Source organism: Macrotis lagotis, chromosome 1 (assembly GCF_037893015.1).
Source record: "Macrotis lagotis isolate mMagLag1 chromosome 1, bilby.v1.9.chrom.fasta, whole genome shotgun sequence".
Lineage (NCBI taxonomy): Eukaryota > Metazoa > Chordata > Mammalia > Peramelemorphia > Peramelidae > Macrotis > Macrotis lagotis.
The window spans coordinates 325,727,344-325,749,856 of NC_133658.1; the positions used below are offsets into that span (position 1 = coordinate 325,727,344).

A 22,513-nucleotide genomic window follows, 5' to 3' on the forward strand; every position below is an offset into this window, starting at 1 on the left:
GTGGAGCAAAAATATTGAAACAAGTTTCTCTAATAAAGACCTCATTTCTCAAACATAGAGCACTAAGTGAAATTTATTAAAAACAAAAGGGGGAACCATTCCCCAATTGATGAATGAGCAAGGGATATGAACAATTTTCTGATGAGAATACCAATACTATCTAGTTAAATAATTTTTTAAAAATGTCCTAATTCACTATTGTCAGGAGAGATGCAGATTGGAATAATTCTGAGTTGCTACCACACACACACACACACACACACAGAGGATTGACTAGTTGGATGGAAGGGGAGGATGACAGGTGTTAGAGGGGATATTGGAAGGATGAGACATTAATACACTATTGCAGGAATTGTGAAGGCATTTAAGAATTCTTTAGAGCAATTTGGAACTATATTCAAAGGGCTATAAACCATGACCTTGCAATGCCATTTCCAGGACTATATTGCTGAAGAGATGAAAAATACGAAGAAAAAGAATTGGTCCTTTTTTTTTTTAATAGCAGCTCTTTTTTGGGGGCAAGGACCTGGATATTGAGGGATGCTCATTAGTTGGGGAATGACAGAGCAAATTGTGGTATGTGATTAAGATGAAATGCTATTCTGTTATAAGAAATGATGAACAGGATGTTCTCTGTTAAAAACTTTGCAAGGGTGGATGCATTGAGAAATGTACCACATACAAAGTAACATCAATTTTGTAGGATGATCAGCTGTGAATGATTTACCTTTTATCAGCAATGCTGTGACCCAAGAGAGAACTCTAAAGAACTTATGATAAAGAATATTATCCATCCTAAAGACAGAACTTATATTGTCTGAATACATATTGAAGCATACTTTTTTAAACTTATTTTTCTTGAGGTTTCTTTTTTTGGGGGGGTGGGGAGAGTGGTGGTATGTTTACTTTTACAACATGATTATTGTGGTAATGTTTTTTATGATTGCACATTTTCAACCTATATCAAATAACTTTCTTTCTCGATGAGAGGAATTGGGATGGGAAGAAGGGAGAGAATTCAAAACTCAAAACATTAAAAATAAATGTTGAAATTTGTTTTTGCATGTAATCAGGAAAAATAAAATAAAAAAGGAATGCAGAAAGCTGGGAAATAATTTTGATAGATAAGTTTTCTAACAAAGGCCTCATTTCTAAATATAGAGAGAATTGAGTCAAATTGATAAGAATATAAGTCATTCCCTAATTGATGAATGGTCTAATGATAGGAACAGGCAGTTTCAGATGAAGAAATCAAAACTATCTATAATATGATGAAAAATGCTCTAAATCATTATTAGTGGAATGCAAATTAAAACAACTCTGAGGTATCACCTTATGTCTATCAGATTGGTCAATATGACAAAAACAGAAAATGATCAATGTTGGAGGCAATGTGGGGAAACCGGGGCACTAATGCCCTATTAATGGAGTTGTGAACTGATCTGACCGTTCTGGAGAGTAATTTGGAACTATGCCCAAAAGGCGATAAAACTCTATATACCCTTTGATCCAGCAGCAGCAGCAGTAGTAGTAGTAGTACTACTACTACTACTACTACTACTACTACTAGATCTGTATCCAAAAGAGATACTAAAAAAATGGAAAAAAGATCCACATGTACAAAAATCTTTATAGCAATTCTTTTTATAGTGGCAAAGAATTGGAAATTGAAGGGATATTTATCAATTGAGGAATGGCTGAACAAATTATGGTATATTAAAGTAATGGAGTATGATTTTTTCCTGTAAGAACTCATGAAAGGGGGGCGGCTAGGTGGCGTAGTGGATAAAGAACCGGCCTTGGAGTCATGAGTACCTAGGTTCAAATCCAGTCTCAGACACTTAATAATTACCTAATTGTGTGGCCTTGGGCAAGCCACTTAACCCCATTTGCCTTGCAAAAAAACCTTAAAAAAAAGAACTCATGAAAGGGTGGACTTGAGAAAAGTCTGGAAAAACTTACATGAACTGATGCTGAGTGAAGCGTGCCGGGAGAACATTGAACATCTTAACAGCAACATTGTGTGATGATCAGTTATGATGGATTTAGCTTTCATCAGCAGTACAATAATGAAAGACAACTCTAAAGGACTTGTGATGGAAAATGCTACCACTATGACAGTTGTTATCACCACTTCCAGGCTGCCATTCAGTGTAATTTTGTCATACCTCACTCAATCCACCCTAGTCTCTACAAACTTCTCTGTCCTCTTTTTTTTTAAAGATCTATTTAATTTATTATTCTAACTACATTCAAAGATAGTTTTCAACATTCAGCCTTGTAAGATTTTTGAGTTCCACAGTTTTATCCCTCCTTCCCTCTCCCACTACTTAACACCAATTAATCTGATACATGTTATAGATGTATAATTACATTAAACACATTTCAATATTAGTCATACTGTGACAGAAGAATCAGAACAAAGAAATAAATCATAGAACAAAAAAACAAATCATTAAACAAATTTTTAAAATGAAAAATAGTATGCTTTGTTCTTTCTCAGGGCAAGTATGGCATTTTCCGTCATAAGTCCTTTGGAGTTGTCTTTCATTATTGTACTGCTGATGAAAGCTAAATCCATCATAGTTGATCATCACACAGTGTTGCTATTAAGGTGTACAATGAATTTCCAGTGTATAGAAGAACAGAAGATTTTGTTGTTGGAGGGAGCAGAGGCTTTGCCTAGATAAAGACCAGAGCACAGACCAGTATAGTGACCAGAACTCTCTCCCTTGATCATACCATTTTGGAAATGCCAAAAAACTCCAGGCTCCCAGATCTAACCAGAGAATCTCAGGCTAGCCATCTCTCCCAGATGAATAGATCTCAACTCAAGCATAAAATCCAAAGTCAAGAAACAGTTGAAAAATGAGCAAGTAGCAAAAAACAAAAACAAAGAAACAAAAAAAAAGAACTTGAAAGCTTTTGTGCCCACAGGGAAGCTAAGAACCTAGACTTAGAAGACAAAGACTTGAGAGCATCTGTAAGCAGAGCTTGAAAGAAATATGCTTATTGAACACAAACTCAACAAAAATTCCTAGAAGAGCCAAAGGAAGAGTTTTTTTTTTAAATAATTTAAAAACCAGATAATAGGCATAAAGGAAAAATTGAGAAAAGAAATAAGAGCAATGCAACCAAATTATAGAATGTGTGGTTTGGTAAAAGGTACAAAAGCTCCCTTGAGAAAATAACCCCTTATGGGGCAGCTAGGTGGCATAGTGGATAAAGCACTGGCCCTGAAGTCAGGAGTACCTGGGGTTCAAATCCGGTCTCAGACACTTAACAATTACCTAGCTGTGTGGCCTTGGGCAAGCCACTTATCCCCATTTGCCTTGCAAAAAACCTTAAAAAAAAAAAGAAAAGAAAATAACTCCTTAAAAATTAGAATTGGTCAGTAGTTGGCACAGTGGATAGAGCACCAGCCCTGGAGTCAGGAGTACCTGAATTCAAATGCAGCCTCAGACACTTAATAATTACCTAGCTGTGTGGCCTTGGGCAAGCCACTTAACCCCCTTGCCTTGCAAAAAAATAAAAATAAAAACCCTAAAAAAAAATTAGAATTGGTTAAATGGAAGCTAATGCCTCTGTGATATATCAAGAAACAATAAAACAAAGTCAGCACACCGAAATAAAGAGAAGAAAATATGAAATATCTCATTGGAAAAGCTACTGATTTAGAAAACAGATGAAGAGATCTAATTTAAGAATGATTGTGCTATGGGGGGCGGCTAGATGGCACAGTAGATAAAGCACCGGCCCTGGAGTCAGGAGTACCTGAGTTCAAATGTGGTCTCAGACACTTAATAATTACCTAGCTGTGTGGCCTTGGGCAAGCCACTTAACCCCATTGCGTTGCAAAAAAAAAAAAAAAAACCAACCTAAAAAAAAGAATGATTGGGCTATCTTAAAGCCATAATTAAAAAAAAATAAAGAATCTAGGCATCCTATTCAAAGAAAACTGCCCAGATATCATGGAATCACAGAACAGAGTAGAAACTGAAAGATTTCATCTAACCCCTCCTGAAGGAGATACCAAAATGAAAACTCCCAGCAATATTATAGTCAAATTCTAGAGCTTCCAGGTTAAGGAGAAAATATTGCAAACAGTCAGAAAGAAACCATTCAATTATTCTAGAGCCACAACATTTAATAGTTGCTACAATAAAGAAGTAAAGAGCTTGGAATATGATATTCTACAATGCAAAGGACCTAGGACTATAACCAAGAGCGATTTCTTGAGCAAAGTTGAATATTATCCTACTGGGAAAAAGGGATATTTAATGATAAAATAGGACTTTCAAGCATTCCTGTTGGAAAGACCCGAGCTAAATCAAAAAGTGACTTGCATACATAAGACTCAAGAGAAACATAAAAGAGTAATGTGAGAGAAATTAGGATAATAGTTGTAACTCCTAAAAATTTAAAATTTTTAAGGCAGTTAGGAGGACTCTACATAGATAGCCTAGGTGCAATTCTCTTATATTTGGATGATCTCAGAAATGGATGGATGGGTGAGAGATTCCCCATTTCTTTTGAGGACTGGAAGGGGAGAGGAAAGAATGAGTAAAATTATCTTCCATAAGAGAGGCATGCAAGGAAGAGTTTTTCCAAGTTACCGTGTATGTTTCACCTCTTTCCCTTAGTCAGATAATTTTATTTTCCAAAGTGAAAAGTTTCAATGAAAACTCAGTTTATTTTATCTTTGGAGCACCTTTTATTATATCTTCTTCAATTCTATATCTTCTTTATATGTATGTGTATGAATAATATATATGCATGCATATACATTTATGTGTACACACAAATAAACATTAAAGTAATATGTTTAGTATTCCCAATGCAACTGTGCTACTCTCTTATATAATGGAAGGAAATAACTTTTCTAATTTTTTTTGCTGCTATTAATAAGGTTAAGTATTTCTTGCTTTCTTCCTCCTAGAATTCCCTTTAAGCTCTGATTTTAATGCTTGATGTATTTTAACAATAAATCCCATTTCATAAAATGTGTCAAATGATCATCTGAATATTCTTTATTCATTTCGACTACTACTCTCATTTTCTTCACTTCTTTCTGTCCAACTTTTGCTTTGCCTAATTATGAAATTTATCCTTATATTACCCTCACTACTCTTGTGACCATTGCATTTTCTATAAGTATGTGTGCTTAGAGTATAGAGGTAGTGTGTGGTAGAGGGCAAAGAATACTGAATTTTAATTTTCTATTAGACTATGTTCTCCCAGTTCTCTTCTTTAATTGTTCATAAGTATTTCCTTTACTAAATTGCTGTTTAGTGTGAAACATAGTCCTTCATGCTATATGGACATTTGAAAGAAACTAGAAATTAGAAAATGATGACTGAATTTGTTCAGTACAGAGTAGAGTTCTTTAGATAATGTATTGTTATGGTTGCATAATAGATATTTAGTTATGTCAAGTGTGGTCTCATTGATGATTGTAGATATACTTAATCTATAATTGATAAAACATGACTAGAACTTGCATGGTTTTTGGGTAAAAACACTGATTTGGGGTTAGAAGACCTGTGTTTTTGCTTCTGTTTACTAGGAATTACCTGTGATTATCTTTTCTACTTGAAACTCTCTGTTTTCTGGCTCCCTTTAGGTCCTAGCTAAAATTCCCATCTTCTACAGAAAGTCTTTACCAGTTTTTAATTTTAGTGCCTTCCCTCTCTTAATTATTTCCTATTCATCCTATATATAGACTCATTTGTACATATTTATTTATGTAGTGTCTTCCTCATTAGATTGGGAAGTCCTTGGAGGGCAGGAAGTGATTTTGGGGTTTTTTTATATTCTCTGTATTTTCTCTGTATTTCTCTCATCACATCTTTAGCATAGTACCTGGCACATAGTAGAAACTTAATAAAGACTTATTGCCTGACTGGACCAAAAAAAGAGTATTAACCTATAATGAAGAAGAAAAGATAGTCTGGGACCATGTTGTGAATGACTAAAAGATAATCACGAGTTTATATTTGTTTCTAGAGGCAGAAGGAAGCTACCATGGTTTATTGATTTGGGAAATGACATGTTTATATCTGTGCTTAAGGAAGATCACTTTGCATGAATTTGTTGTGCTCCTTGGTGATATGGATTGCATTTTATTCATGAATGTGTTTTGAATTTTGAATGTAGCCCTTATGGGGTTTTTGTGGGTTATGTAGTCCAGAACAGCTAAAAGATAGAACACCTTTGCTTTAGGAGTGACTAACATGAATTGTAATGGAGAGAACTTGGAGGCAGGATGACCAGGTAGGTGGTCATGGTAATAGTGACAAGGAACTGGCCTAGGAAATCTTACAATAAATTCACGACATGTTGGGTTTTTTCCTAGTCAAAGGAAGCATTTATTTGCTGAAAAATTCAGCAGGCTAGAAAGGGGGAGGTTCTTTTGGAAAGAGAAATCTGACATATTTGTTTGTATAGGTGAAGAAGAAGGAAGAAAAGAGAAAAAAATGAGCTCACTTAAACAGTTAAGTTTTTTTAAAGTATCTCTGAATATCAAAAATTATCTGTGACCACAAGGACAGTTAAAAGGGGCAGAACTAAGTTTATAGGAATGTTTTGGGTTTTTTTTTTTTTTGCAAGGCAAATGGGGTTAAGTGGCTTGCCCAAGTCCACACAGCTAGGTATTATTAAGTGTCTGAGACCAGATTTGAACCCAGGTACTCCTGACTCCAGGACTGGTGCTCTATCCACTGTACCACCTAGCTACCCTTGAATGTTTGTTAAGGAGGACTTTTGGATGTTAGAGAAGATCCTAGGTGTTGATAATAAGTAATTAAATCCCTTTAGGCAGACTGGGACTTATGTAAAAAAGAAAGGTGGTTAGAAGCAGTGGACACTGATTAAGAGCAATTAGAAGACAAAAAGTCCTGGGGAATATGTAGGGAAAGTGGAGCCTGTGATTAAGTCATAGGTTGAATTCTGGATTCCAGCAAGAATTCAGGGATTCTCAGGGAAGATCTGAATGTTGGGGAGGGGGCTAATTCTTTGGGACCCCCATCATTTAGTCTGGGTGAGAGGTGATAGCCTTATTGGTCACTTGAACTAAGGGCGTCATTTTATGAGTAGAGGAAAGATGTTGGAAGGGAAAAATTGAACATATCAGTGGCAAGATTTGCAAATGTTTTGGATATGTGGGATAAGGGGAAGTGAGGAGTAGTCAAATAGGTGTAAAGAGAAGAGTGCTGTAAAAACCCAGTGAAGAAAATATCTTGCACAAAATGTAATAGAAGAACTGAGAAAAGACAATCTGATGTGGTAAATAAGACATGCTTGGTAATTTTGGAGAGAGCAATTTCAGTGAATTGTCTAAAGTCAGTTTGCAAAAGATTGATGCATGGGTGAGAGGTATGTAAATGGGGGCAATGAGAACTAACCTTTTTCAAAGAATTTGGCTGAAAAAAGGAGGAGAGATGCAGGATGAGAACTTAAGGGAGAGTGAGGACTACTGAATTTGTTAGTATGGGCAAGATGTAAACATGTTTGGGTGAACTTTTAGAAGGAACTCATAGGTGGGGGGAAAATGGAAAATTAGAATGGTGGATTTTCTGCTAGAGGAAATGGCATCAAAGGCACATATAGAGGAGTTGGTAGACTTTACTCATGAATGAGGTGAGAGGTGTAAGGTATGTCATGATCAGTAGTCCCAATTGTTTCAGTAAAGTTAAGCAGTTAGGTTCTCAGATGAGTGAGTGGAATGAACAGGAAAAGAGAAGAGTAAAGGGTGGGAAAACTTTTCTAATGAGGAGGAGAATAGAGAATCATTATAAGAAGAATAAATTTGATTATCTTAAGGTAATGAAGACCCAGTTGAGATAAGATAAACTAAATCTTAAGAATATCTACCATCCCATCAAAAATCCAGGTAATTTTTGTTTACAGACCCCTAGAGGTTACTTTTCTTCTTTTCACATTGTCTTTGACATCTGACCCACAATTTTTCTTATCCTCCTCAATTTCTGTCCTAAGGAGATTTGGCATGCATACATATTTGGCTTTCCTTTAAATTCCTTAACTACTAATTTTTTTTTTACTCCACCCATGAGCTACTTCTCTATCCCACCATAGTCACACAGGAAAATGGCCATACTCTTGATATTGCCATCACCTATAAATGCACTCTCTCCATGTTCAAGAATTCTTATATCTCCTTACAAGACCATCACCTGTTGACTTTTTTTCATCTCTGCTTCCAAAATCCTATTCATCACCTGCACCATGACTTTCAATCTCTTGACCTCTCAGTTCTCACCCAGGTCATCTCCTCTACATTAGCCTTTTCCCTTTCTTGACCTGTTGATGAATCTCTCTGGAATTCCTAGCTCTCTTATTATAGTACCAGTTATTCCGAGACAAGCCTCAGTCTTGGATCACTCACTATTGCCTTCCTTCCTACATATATGCTGCTGAATGAAAGCAGAGAAATCATACACTGATTGGGTCCTCTACAAATTTATTAAACATAGTCTCAAAAGCCCTTACTGTTGCTGGGCAAATCCTATACTATACCTCCCTGCTCAATTCAGTACCTCAATCTCTACAGTGTCTCTTCCAAACTTTTCCATCCCTCCTTAAACTTCCCATGGCTCTTCCTTCCCATATTCTCTCAGTTGAAAAATTTTATCTAGCATTTTACAGAAAAAATTGAGATCATTCACTATGAGCTTCCTCTTCTCTTCCTCTACTCCTGTAGCTTAATAACAATACCTTTCAACGTTTATGCATAATCAAAGCAAAATCATTTTCAAATTGGCCATAGTTGAAAATGTGTCTCATTCTGCTTATTTGGTACATCATCTGTTATGAATTTGGGATCTTTCCTTCTTTTTGATCCTCTGGAAGCATAGTTGATGATCATTATATTGATCATGTTTGGGAAGCTTCAGTTTTATAGTGTTTGTTAGAATTTAAATTCTTCTCATGGTTCTGTTCGCTTCATTTTCCAACAGTTAAGGCAAATATTTCAAACCTTTTTTCAAACTGTCACTTTTATTATGTCTTACAGTGCAGTAATATTTTTTTATTTTTTTATTTAATATTTATTCTCATTTTGTACAATTTTTTTATACATTAATAAAATATTCTTGTTTAAGAGTAAACAAAATGCTCCTCCCCCCAAAAATACAGACTCACTTGAATGATAAAGTAAAGGGAAGAGAAAAAAATTAAAATTAAAGTAAAAAAAAATAATAGTAATAATTGTAGGTATGGCCAGGTGGCACAGTGGATGGATCACCAGCCCTGGAGCCAGGAGCACCTAAGTCCATATCCAGCCCCGTACACCCAATAGTCACCCAGCTGTGTGACATGAAAGCCACCCCAACCCCACTGCCCTCATAAACCAAAAAAAAGGAAAAAAAAGACATAAAATAAAATAAAATAGTAATAATAGTAGGGGTGGCTGGGTGGTGGACAGAGCACTGGCCCTTGAGCCAGGAGCACCCGGGTCTGAATCTGGCCTCAGGCACCCAATGATCACCCCACCATGCGGCCCCAGGCAGGCCACCCAGCCCCATTTGCCCTGCACCCCCCAAAAAATAATAATAATAATAAAAAATGTGCTTCAGGCTGTTTTTCAACACTGCCAACTCTGTCGTGAGTGGATCACATTCTTTGTGGTAAGTCCATCACAAAAGTTACTTCCATATTTTTCCACCATTGCCATTGCTGATCGCAACTCCCTCCTTTCTTATTTCTCCACTACCATGTACTATATTTTCTCTCTCCTTTCACTCTGACTCTGCTGTAGGGTAGCTGAGTGGTGCAGCAGACAGATCCCTGGCCCTGGGGCCAAGAGGCCCTGAGCCCCCATACCACCCCTTAGGCCCAGCATCCACCTGGCCCTATGGTCCAGGACAAGCCATCCAATCCCAGCCCCTTGCAAGAAGTACAAAATAAAATGCTTTATAACTGACCACTCTCCCCCATAGTCCATCCTCTCCTCCATTCACATCCCCCCCCTTCTCCATCCCCCCCTCTCCTTCTTACTCCAGATGCTTATACCCCATTGAGTATATATGCTGTTTCCTCTCCTAGCCACCTCCGATAAGAGCAAAGATTCCCTCATTCCCCCTTGCCTTCCCCCATTCCACATCATTGCAATAGCTCATTGTAATAAAGAAAAATCTTATTATATGGAATATCTTGGTCTATTCCCCCTCTCCTTTTGCTTTCTCCCATCACATTTCCCTTTATTCTATTGATTCCATTTTTACACCATATTTTATATTCAAATTCAGCTTTCTCCTGTGCTTCATCTACAAAATCTCCTTTTACCTGCTCTGTTAATTGAGAAGGTTCATATGAGTATTATCAGTGTCATTTTTCTATACAGGCATATATGCAGTTAATCATCATTAAGTCCCTTCTATTTTCCCCTTCTCCTCCAATCTCTGTGCTTCACCTGAGTCTGTATTTGAAGATCAAACCTTCTGTTCAGCGCTGGCCATTCCAACAGGAACATTTGAAATTCCCCTGGTTCATTGAAAGTCCATTTTTTTTCCCTGGAAGAGGACATTCAGTTTTGCTGGGTAGTTGATTCTTGGTTGCATTCTAAGCTCTTTTGCCTTCTGGTATGTTATATTCCAAGCCCTATAAGCTTTTAATGTAGTTGCTGCTAAGTCCTGTGAGATCCTGATTGCAGCTCCACAGTATCTGATTTGTGTCCTTCTGGCTGCTTGTAATATTTTCTCTTTGACTCGGGAGTTCTGGAACTTGGCTATAATATTCCTGGGGATTGGTTTTGGGATCTCTTTCTGGGGGGGGGGGGATCTGTGGATTCTCTCTTTCTATTTTGCCCTCTGCTTCTAGGATATCAGGGCAATTTTCCTGTAGTAATTCTTTGAAAACAATGTCAAGACTCTTTTCCTGATCATGACTTTCAGGTATTCCAATAATTTTTAAATTATCTTTCCTAAGTCTGTTTTCCATATCAGTTCTTTTTCAATGAGATGTTTCACATTTTCTTCTAATTTTTCATTCTTTTGGTTTTGAAGTATTGAGTCCTGATTTCTCATAAATTCATCAATCTCCCTGAGGTCTATTCTTTGTCTGAAGGATTTGTTTTCCTCAGAGAGCTTTCTTATCTCTTTTTCCATGTGGCCAATTCTGCTTTCTAAAGCATTCTTCTCCTCAATAACTTTTTGAACTGTTTTATCCATTTGACCTAAGCTGGTTTTTAGCATGCTATTTTCTTCAGCTTTTTTTGCATTTCCTTGACTAAGCTGCTGACTTCATTTTCATGTTTTTTCTGCATCTCTCCTTTCTTTTCCCAGTTTTTCTTCTATCTCCCTCATTTGATTTGCAAAGTCTTTTTTGAGCCCTGTCATAGCCTGATCCTAATTTCTGTTTTTCTTTAATTCTTTAGATGCAGGAGCTTGTGCTTTCTCCTCTTCAGACTGAGTATTTTGATCCTTCTTGGGCTCATAGGCAAAATATTTCTCAATGGTGTTCCTCTTGTTTCTCTGCTTGCTCATTTTCCCAGCCTAAGCCTGTTTTGGGGGTACTTCCTGAGCTTTTGGAATATTCCCATAAGGATCTCAGTGTGTGAGGCTCTGTCCTCCCTCCTGGTCTGTGAATGACCATAAGCACCCCCCTCTGCCAAGGGGCTGATGTGGGGGGGGCATGCTGTTCTATTGGGGGGCCCTAGACTGCTGTCAGGATCTGAATGTGGTCAGAGCCCCAGAGTCCTGTTCCAGAGGCTGAGCTCGGCAATCTCTCTCTTCACTCCCCTCCTTAGGTTCAGTGGGCTCATGCCCTGGGGGCTCCTGCTTACCTGCTCTGCCTGCTTTTGTTTCCAGGATCTGGACTGCCTTGGCCATGCTGCTTGCTGTGTGCCCTGAGGGCTGGGCTTCAGGTGCTCACTCTGGTAGGGGTCTTCCCCCCCTTCCCCCAATTTGTGCCCGGTGTTCCCTGGAGCATAGCTCAGGAAACTCCCCCGCGGCTCCTAGCACCCTGGGGCTGCCTCTGGGAGGCTGAAGCTCTATTGCTCCAGCGGGCTACCCCTCGTGACCCCAGGAAGCAAAGCCTTTCTGCTGTTTTCCAGGTTATCTTGAGTAGGAGAACTGCTTCACTGGGTTCCTCTGTGGGTTCTGTCTCTTGAAAATTTATAGTCCTTAGTTTAGAAGTTTTATGAGAGAGTGCCTAAGACAGCATCCTCTTTTGTTGCCATCTTGGCTCCGCCCCAGTGCAGTAGTATTTTCCTATGTATTCTTTAAATGCTCTTTTGGTACTTTTTTGCGTCATTCTCACTAACCACTACTGCCATCCTTCCCATCTCCTTGAAAAAAAAGTTTTCTTTTGCTCTAGTATATCATATAAGTATACTTAGAGTAAACAAATTCACACATTCACCATGCCAAGAAATGTAGTTGCATTCTAATTTGAAATTTCAGTAAATATTATTACTGTAGGTTCCCATCAAAATTTATATCTCATTCAACAAAGATTTTTAGCTTGATGATCTCTGATATTCCTCTAACATCATGTGTTTTTAGTCTCATTTTAACTCTACAACTCTTTATTCTTAATTCTTATATTTTATGATTATATGTTAATCAGGTTATAGAGTTAGACATAGAAGGGACTTTAGAAGTCATTTAGTTTCACACAACATTTTACAGAAATGGAGATTGAAGCCAGTGAGATTCAATGACTTGGCATTGTCATACATGTAATGAATGGCAAGCCTTAAATTAGAACACTTAATCTCCGACTCAAACCCTTTCTTAAATGCTTACTAAACACTAGTCACTATGGTAAGTGTTGGAGATACAAAGAAAGGTAAAAACAGTTTTTGCTCTAAAGGGAGCTTACATTCTGATGGAGCAGAAAGCATATATTATATAATCAAGTAATTTTTATTTATATATGACACAATATATACACACATATATAAGCAATACATATATATGTATATACACACATCTCTCTGTCTCTTTGTGTGTGTGCTTGTGTTTGTGTGTGTGTGTGTGTGTGTAGTAAATTACATGAAAAGCAATCATAGTTGGGTTGGTGAGAATGGCCTTTTACTGAAGGCGGGTCTTAGGTGAGTCCTGGTGAAGATGAGGTAACCAAGTCACCATGGAGGTAAAGGAGGAGAGTATTGCAGCTAGGAGAGGATAGCTATCACAAAGGCACTGAAATAGAATGTAGTATTTGAGGAACTGCAAGCAGCTTAGTGTTGTTAGAAAGTGGAGTTTTTGAAGGAGAATAATATGTAAAAAGACTGGAATGGTTCTAATAGGTCAGATCATGAAGAGCTTTAAATGCCAAACAGAGGACTTCATTTATATTTGATCATGGCCAGATGTATGATTTAGAAAAGTTATCTTGGTAGCTTAATGGAGGGGAGAAAGATTTGAGATCAGTTAGAAGGTCAATATCCTGCAAGTTTCCAGTAGTGTAGTGTTTCAACACTGCTACTCCTTGAGAAGGCTATCCACAATCGATGCCTCCACTTCCTTTCCTGTCTTTTCCTAACTGCAGTCTGCATTCAGACCTCTTCATTTAGCTGAAATATGCTCTCTAAAGTTCTCAGTGATTTCCTAATCTAGTGACCTTTACTCAGTCCTACCTTCTCTGCAACCTTTAACATAGTTGGTTACATTCTTTTTTCTAGATTTTTGTGATTTTGCTTGCTTCTGGTTCCCTTTTACTTGTGTGATCATTTCTTTTCAGTATCCTTTGGTGGATATTTATCCAGTTTGCATCCTCTTAAGTGTAGATGTTTATCCCTAGACTGTTATTAGTTCTCAGTATGTTATTTCATTTGCTGTTCTTATCAATTCCCAGGGATTCAGTTGTCTTCTTTGTGTTAATGAATCTCAGTTCTCTAGCCATTCTTAACCTCTTTCCTGACCTCCACTCTTATATCTCCTTTTTTTTCTTGTTTACATCTCCAACTAAGTTTTTTTTTTAAGGTTTTTGCTAGGCAGTGGGGTTAAGTGGCTTGCCCAAGGCCACACAGCTAGGTAATTATTAAGTGTCTAAAGCTGCATTTGAACTCAGGTCCTCAGGTCCTGGTGCTCTATCTACTGCACCACCTAGCCACCCTCCCCAACTAAGTCCTATATATATATATGAAACTAAATGCCCCATAGATATTTTAAACTCAACTTGTTTTAAACTGAACTCCTTATCTTCCCTTTCTTGCTCCCAAACTTGCTTTTCCTCCTATCTTTCATATTACTGTCAGTATGGTTATATGTTATAATGTTAATTATATTTCACCACCTCCCAGTCACCCAGGTTAGCCACTTAGGTTTCAGATATTATCCTTGATTCTTCCTCTCAGTGCACTCTCATATCAAATCACTTGTCAAGTCCTATCATTTCTAGCTTTCATTCTCCCTCTGATACTGCTACTTTTCTGGTGCAGCCCTTTATCATCTTACTCCTGGACATAGTTTCTGATTGGTCAGCCTCAGGTCATTCTTCATTTCAGTTCTTTCTCCACTCAGCCATCAGATTGCTTTTCCTAAACTCAGGTCTGATCCTATCACCATCTTCCTTGGTAAACCACAGGAGCTTTTTGTTAACTTCAGGATGAAATATTACATCTTATGTTTAGATTTTAAAATCTTATATAAATGAGTTTTTCCTTCCTTTACAGTCTTTTTATACCCTACTCCTTACACCTGCTCTTTGATCCAGTGACATTGACCTCTTTTCTGTTTCTCAAAGAAAGCAAACAGTCTCTCTGCCCTGTCCATTTTCACTGATTGTCCTCCATTCTCATCTTCATCTCCTGATTTTCTTTGATTTTATTTATGTCCCAGCTAAAATATCTTTTGGAAGAATTCTTTCTTAATCCCTCTTATATTCCCTTTCTTCCCAGATTGTCTCCAGTCTATCCTGCCTACATCTCGTTTATACTTATTGTCTGCTTCTTCTTGTCCTTCTCATTAACTTTGAAGACTTTGAATCTGGGGACTGTTTCTTTCCCCTTTATTGGTATCCCCAGCATTTCTCACTGTTCCTGGCACATAGTGGTGCTTAATATATGCTTGTTGACTTGACTTATAATGTTAGTTTGGGACCCTTGCTTTTTAAAGGGCCCTTTATTGACTTTTTCTATGGATTTTAGGAGTGATTACAGGTTGCTGTTATAAATCATAAGACTGACTTTTTCAGCCAAATATGTCAGAATTTGACAAATTAATGTTAGCCTTCAGAATAGCTGACCTTGGTAATTTATACAATTATTGTTTACAGAGAACAAAATAAAATAATTCTATTTCTTAACAAATTTCATGAATTATGATTTTGTTTATAGTTCTGTAATGGAGAACAAACTATTTTCTTTTGTAAGAATCAAGTTTTCTTTAAGGGCCACCACTATATCTAAATGTAATCTTAAATTAGAGGTCTACTTTGAAGTAAAAGTATAGAATTTGTTTCATCTTGGAAACTAAAATTCTTATAATAAAGACTGAAAAAAATAACTTTAAGCTATGATTTTTTTTTTCTCCAAATCCAGTGCTGCTTCTATGTCATGAAGCTGCCTCTCATTCTCTCTCTGGTTAATTTCTCCCTTCCATCTAGTTAGCTGTTACAGTACAGCTATTGTCTTTACTTATTTCAGAATGTTCTCATCTATCTTTCAGAAGACTTTGATACTTGTTCTCATAATGACCTTATTTTACATTTTTATCAATGACTCAGAAGACACAGGATTGTAAAGTTGCAAAAATAAGTGGATGAAGCTGAAATTGATTTCTGTTACCATGCATAACAGAAATAGGGTAGCCAAAAAGGATATCAGTAAGCTAGTTATCTTGCCTGTGACCTAGTTATAATGCAGTTAAAGTATTCTCTTTGTTCCTGGGTGCTTCTTTTTATGATAAATATTGACAGGCTGGAGCAACGATGTGGGTAAAAAGTTTTAAACTTATGTCAGGATTCATAAAAGAATTGAATATGCTTAACCTGGAAGAGGAGCCCACTAATGCACCATCTTCTATATGAAGTAATCTTTTTTTTATCCCCTCTGCTAGTGCTTTCTCTGCAAGGGACTCAAGAAAGGAGGGCCCTCTAGGCCTGAGGGACAGTTAGTGTGAAGGCACAAAGAAGGATGATGAAGTATGAGGAACAATAAAAAAGCCTGTTTGACTGGATCACAGAGTGATATCAGCAAGAGTGGGAAGATGGTGGAAGCCATGTTCTTAAAGGCTTAAAAATCAGAAATATTTGATCCTAGAAATGGGTTCTTAACCTTTTTTTGTATCACAGAGCCCTTTAGCAAACTAATTTAGCTTATAAGACCCCTTTTCAAAATAATGTTTTTAAATGCATATTATAAAATGCCATTGTGATATATAGGAAACTAGTTATGTTAAAATAAAGAGGTGAGATGAAGGGAATAGAAAAAGTCCTTCAAGTCAAATAAATTCTGTTTTCTCAGTAAAGTATGAGTGTGTCTGCATCAACCAAGAGAGAATGAGGAAAAATTGTAGGAGGCTTGAGGAGGAAGGAGAAGGTTTTGGGGAAGTTTGTAGGGAGCAAGATAGGGAATCAATCAAAAAAGAATATGATGATTATCTTGCTGCTGTGAGGGCTCAGTTAAAGTTGGATAATATGAATTTGTCATGTACCCCAGTCCATTAGGTTGTGAGACTTCCCTTAGCTGCTTTTAGCAGCTGGAATGTAGGAGGGAACAAATGAATTATCTGTCACTAGAGTCGTTCTCATAGAAGCTAAATGACTGTTTTTTTCCCCTTGAATTTTATTGATAGATTCTCTCTTAGGTAGGTCTGGACTAGGCAGTCTCTGATTACTCAGATTATGGTGTCTCCTGACTAGTGCTCTTTCTGTTTCAACACATTTCTTCCCAGGAACAGATGGGAATGGGGGGTAATGTTGGAAGAGGGATTAGTTAGTCTGTTTTACTCGACGAAGATAGTAAATAGAGGGAAAAGCGTTAAGAAGTGAGTTGTTGATCTTTAAACAACCTTAGTTCTCATCATGATTGTTTCTTGGATTTTGTGATCTTAATGTATGTCTCTGAATAATGCTATTTCCAGGAAGACTTTGTGACATCCTACAGTTTGGAGCTTCTTCTTTAAACTGCTTCTTTCCATTCAATTTGCTCCTACAGACAGTTGCTAAAATAATTTTCCTTAAGCTTAGTCCTGACCATCTCACTCCTCTATTTAGTAAACTCTAGTAGTTTCCCATTGCCTTTAGGATGGAATGTAAGGCTCTGCTGTTTCAACCTTTAAAGCTCTTCAAAAACCTTGTGCCAACCAATCCATTCAGTCTTCTGGTACATCACTTCCCCTCCCTTACCCTGTCATCCTGTCATCTTGGACCTCTTGAGATTTCTCATACATATTGCTTCATTTATTTCTTGGTGTGATACCCCCCCACATCTACCATACATGCCTACTTAATCTAATGGAATCCATCTTTTCATGATGCAGTTTAAACAACCATTTTATACCTGAAGGTTTTTCTGATTCCCCCAACTTCTAATGTCCTTCGTCCCTAACTATCATAAATTTACTTTGCATGTGTTTTGTATATGTTTCTATTTGTAGGCATTTAAATTTATTCTATTTATGGTTATTATACACACACACACACATATATATATATATATATATATGTACATCTATATGTATTCTTATGTGTGTATGTTTTCATGCATATGTATACACACACATACACTTGCTATTTTCCTTATTAGAGTAGAAACTTTGTATTTGTGTCCCCAGTGCCCAATACAGAGCTTGGCATAAAGTAGATGCTTAATAAATATTTGTTTATTGATTTAGGTTGGCATGTACCTTTATGCACTTTGAAATACTCAACAGATATTACTAGTGGTCATTTTTCGTCATGTAGGCATTCTTTTTCTCCTTTTTTTTTATCACAGCAGAGGAGCTCAGCTCATTGTTTGAAAAAAAGAACTTCAAAGTCAAGTCTTCAAGTGTGGGGAAGCCATCACTTCTCTCCGTGCGCCTCGAACAGTGTCCACTCCAGCTGAATAACCCTTTTAATGAGTATTCTAAATTTGATGGTAAGGTAGGTACAAGTGATTCCCTTCCCCTTTAATAAACCAGGCACAGTTGTCTTGAGAAAGCCTGGGTCCTATTGTGCTTATTTATTGGGCTTCTGAATTCACTAGAAACCCCTCATGGAGCATGTTCTTACAGTGTGCTCACTCAAGTCAGAATATCTAGTGGTTTTGGAAGACTTGGATTCTTGTGGTGATTCTATACAAACTTTCTGAACATAATCCTCATTGTCTGAAAACTTGGGTAGGCTGATTTTCATGTGTTTCACTCTTCAGACTTAGGGATTTTGCTGTGATTGTTTTTCCCTCACGAATGTAGCACTTCCAGGACTAAAAAGGAACTCTGCACTAAGATTTGAAGAGAACTGGATTTATTGATAGTTTGCTCTGTGACTTTGAATAGGTGAACAATAAACAGTATCTATTCCATACCAGACAGTGCTAAACACTGGGGATTCAAAAGAGGCAAATAAATAATACTAAAACAGATGACAGAAAATAATAATCATAACTAACATTTACATAGGAAATTTGCATTTACTGAGTGCTTGATCATGATCTTATTCTATCCTCACAAGAACCCTATGAAACAGCTACTGTTATTTCTATCTAATAGGTATGGAAATTGAGGGAGAAAGTGACTTTATTAGAGTCACACAGCTAGTTCTTGTCTGAGACTGAATTTGAACTGACTCCTGGTTTAGTGTTCTATCCACTGTGTCACATAACTGCCCCAGTTTCCTGAGATATATATGAAGTAAATACTGGGTGGTAAAGTAAAAAGATCATTGGATTCAGAGTTAGAAAACCAGAAATTGAAGCCCTGTCCTACTATTTATTATTATCTTAGGACAAATTGCATTACCTTTTATGGTTCTCTCTTTTTCTTCATTAGTCCAGTTATGATGTAGTGCTAAATTATTTTAAGGTCTTTTCCAATTTTTAACATTTTCTGGCTAGATGGTCTCTTAAGACCTCTATGTGCTTGACTCAAAAATAGTAGTGGTACTTTCTGAACATCTAAGTCCCATTTCACTGTTCATCATCATCATCATCATCATCATCATCTTTGAATAATACAACTACCTCAAGTACCTTTTTTGGGATTAGCACCTAGACCTGAAGTAGCCAGTGGTGTAGATAGAAGAGGTATCTGATAGGTCTCAGACCCCACTCTTGGTTAACTTTATTTATTATTAGGGTAAGATATAAAAACAAATAGCTATAAAAACAATATTATGGGACAAGTGCATAAATGCACTTAATAATTTTTTTTCTGTTGTCATAAAAATAACATTACATTTATATGGAACTTTAGTCTACAAAATGTTTTCATATAACCTACCTTGTCCCTCAAGACAAAGCTGTGAGGTATATATTATTCTCATTTTACATATTAGATTCAAATCAGGAAAAAAAAATTCTAGCTAATTGACAGTTCTGATTAATTGGCTCCTCATCAATCAAGGTTGATCTCTAGGGAATAGCTGAATTGAATGGCTAGGCTATTGTCATTTCTCATTTGGTTATGTTGTTGGCAGTGGAAATGGTATTGCTTGGACTTGTTTTATTAGCTATCTTTCTTCAGCCCATTTACCTCCCAATTATTTCCTTGTATTGTTCCCTTTCCTGAAAACTGAGTTATCTCAATGTTTAACTCTGGGTACTCATTTGCAATAAAGAGAACAATGATTAATTTACCTAGCCTCTGAAATGGGTGTTGTGTTGTACTGGCTGTTTGGTCCAGGGATAACTTCTTTTTAGAGAGATGTGGCCAGTTGTGATTCAGCTGTGGTAAGTATTGAATAACAGCTCATTGTTTTCAGAAATGAGAGAGCCTTCTGTTGTCTTTTTATCCTACTGAAATTAATAAATGATGCAATGTTTTTCTATTAATTTATTTTCATTCTTAAACTTTGTAATTCTTCTGTGTAAAAATTGACAGAAATTGCTTAGAATTAAGAAAAATAATAGCTGATATGTATGTGTGTGTGTTCTACCACATACCAAGTATTTTTCCTCCATAATTTCATATGAGCCAATAATATAATAATTCAAGTCTTATCATGCCCATTCTGTCCATATAGACTGAAGAATTTCACCATGCAGGCCATTTTCCTAGGGTTAAAAAATGTACAAGATTGATAGAAAAGCAGAGTTGAAAGAGTACCTAAGGCAGCATGGCAGTGAATTGGATTTACCATCATCAGAGCGTCTGAGATTTAAGTCCAGCTTTTTCTGTTGACCTTTTTACAAGCTTCTGTGTGACCTTGGGGAAGTCCTTTGGTTGTAAAATGAAGGAGCTGTACTAGTTGGTCTCCAAGATTTTTTCAATTCTAAATGCTATAATTCAGTGCTGTACATATTAAAGGATTTGTCATTTATAAGGTACTTGGAATACAAAAACAAAAAATAGCTTGGTTCTTCAAAACCCTTACTTGTGGTAAATCCCCATAAAATGCATGAATCAATGCAATATAAACTAAGAAATAGAAGAACCAGTGAGTAATTCTAAAGAAGATGTGCTGTCATCAACACTTTCAGCATGTGAATTCAAGGATAGAGTACTTTACTAGGACTCAGAAAGACCAGGGGACATCCAGCCTATGTGGCCTTGGGTAAATCACCTAATCTATTTTATTCTCAGTACTCTCCTTTGTAAAAATAAAGGGATTAGATTAGATAATTTGTAAAGCTCCTTCCAGCTCTAAATCTGTGATCTTTGAAAGGCAACATAGAGAAGGTGGCAGCTGAATCTTAAAAAAAAAATTGAGTGGTGGCTAGGTGGTACAGTGGATAAAGCACTAGCCCTGGAGTCAGGAGTACCTGGGTTCAAATCCAGTCTCGGACACTTAATAATTACCTACCTGTGTGGCCTTGGGCAAGCCACTTAACCCCATTTGCCTTGCAAAAAAAAAAACACCTAAAAAAATTGAGATCCCTATGATCTTAGATATATTTTTCTAAATCCTAGTAGAGAAAATTTGAAATTGGAAGGTAAAAGCTTTGCGTTTCAGATTTATATTTATTACTTGTGACCATAAGAAAGTTACTATTCTTTTCTGTGCCTCAGTTCTCTTATCTGCAAAGTTTGATAATACAGTGGCTGCCTTATTAAGATTATTGAGAAAAATATTTTTAAATGTTAATTCACTGAGCATAAAGAAACCATTCTCATTTTCTAGTTGGAAAATTCAATGTTTATATCTCAGTATGTGTTTTTTCTGTTACTCTTCTTTGCACATGTGAATTTCTTTGCAGATTACTTCCAAATTTATACTTTTATTTAACTTTCATCCTTTTAAATTCCATTCCTTTATTACTAACCGCCTGCTGAACAACTCTACCTGTATATCCTTTGGCATCTCAAACTTCACATGTTCAAAAGAGAGCTCATTATTTTTCTCTGACCCTCTCTTTCATTTTTTTGTTTATAAAAGAAAAATTTTTATTTATTTTGAATTTTACAATTTTTTGCCCTAATCTCACTTCCCATCCCCCATCCCCCACAGAAGGCAGTCTGTCAGTCTGTACATTGTTTCCATGGTATACATTGAATGTGATACAGTTGAATGTGATGAGAGAAAAATCATATCCTTAAAGGAAGAAAAATAAGGTATAAGAGATAGCAGAATTACATATTAAGATAACTTTTTTTCCTTTAAATAAAGGTCTTTGGTCTTTGTTCAAACTCCACAATTCTTTTTTTTTTTTTTTTTTTTTTAGGTTTTTACAAGGCAAATGGGGTTAAGTGGCTTGCCCAAGGCCACACGGCTAGGTAATTATTAAGTGTGTGAGACTGGATTTGAACCCAGGTACTCCAGACTCCAGGGCCAGTGCTTTATCCACTGCACCACCTAGCCGCCTCTCCACAATTCTTTCGCTGGATACAGATAGTATTCTCCATCACAGATACTCCCAAATTGTGCCTGGTTGTTGCACTGATGGAATGAGCAAGTCCATTAAGGTTGATCATCACTCCCCCATGTTGCTGTTAGTGTGTACAATGTTCTTCTTTTGACCCTCTCTTTCAAAATAGCTTTCCTATATTTGTTGAGGGTGCTACCAATCTCCAATGTCACCTAGGTTTTCCTTAGAGACATTTTTGTCTCTTCATCTGTCTGCTCTTGACTTGCTCATCAAATTAACAGTTTTCGGTGATTTAATGTCCCATAAATTTTGAACCTGACTACCTAATAAATGAAATCTTAGGTATTCCTTTTTTTTTGTTTTAGGGGCACCATTAAAAATTATTGAAACACTAAGAGACAGTATGAAACAAGAAAGTTTGGGAACCTTTGGTGTACCATAAAACATAAACTCCTTACTTTGATAGTTAAAGCCTTGTTGATGTTTCAATAACCTTTTAGAACCATGGCTTCCATTGTCTTTATGGACTTTATCTCATGTAAACTTTGTATCTCTCTTTGTACCTAATAGTAATGTAAACATAAATAACCATTTAATGAA

At 36.7% G+C, this 22,513-nt stretch overlaps 1 protein-coding gene across 9 annotated transcripts in view; it reads left to right on the forward strand.

The window, feature by feature from the left end:
• Positions 1-22,513, forward strand: part of MAPKAP1 (MAPK associated protein 1) — a 357,394-nt gene that overhangs the window by 69,556 nt on the left and 265,325 nt on the right. For 7 of the 9 annotated variants that reach the window (XM_074211563.1, XM_074211565.1, XM_074211567.1 and 4 more), the window contains one exon: positions 17,903-18,051. The exons of 1 other annotated variant lie outside the window; for it this stretch is intronic. In XM_074211563.1, the coding sequence (XP_074067664.1) occupies positions 17,903-18,051 (149 nt within the window). The remainder of the gene's footprint in view (positions 1-17,902; positions 18,052-22,513) is intronic. One more of the 9 variants, XM_074211564.1, reaches the window with a different exon arrangement.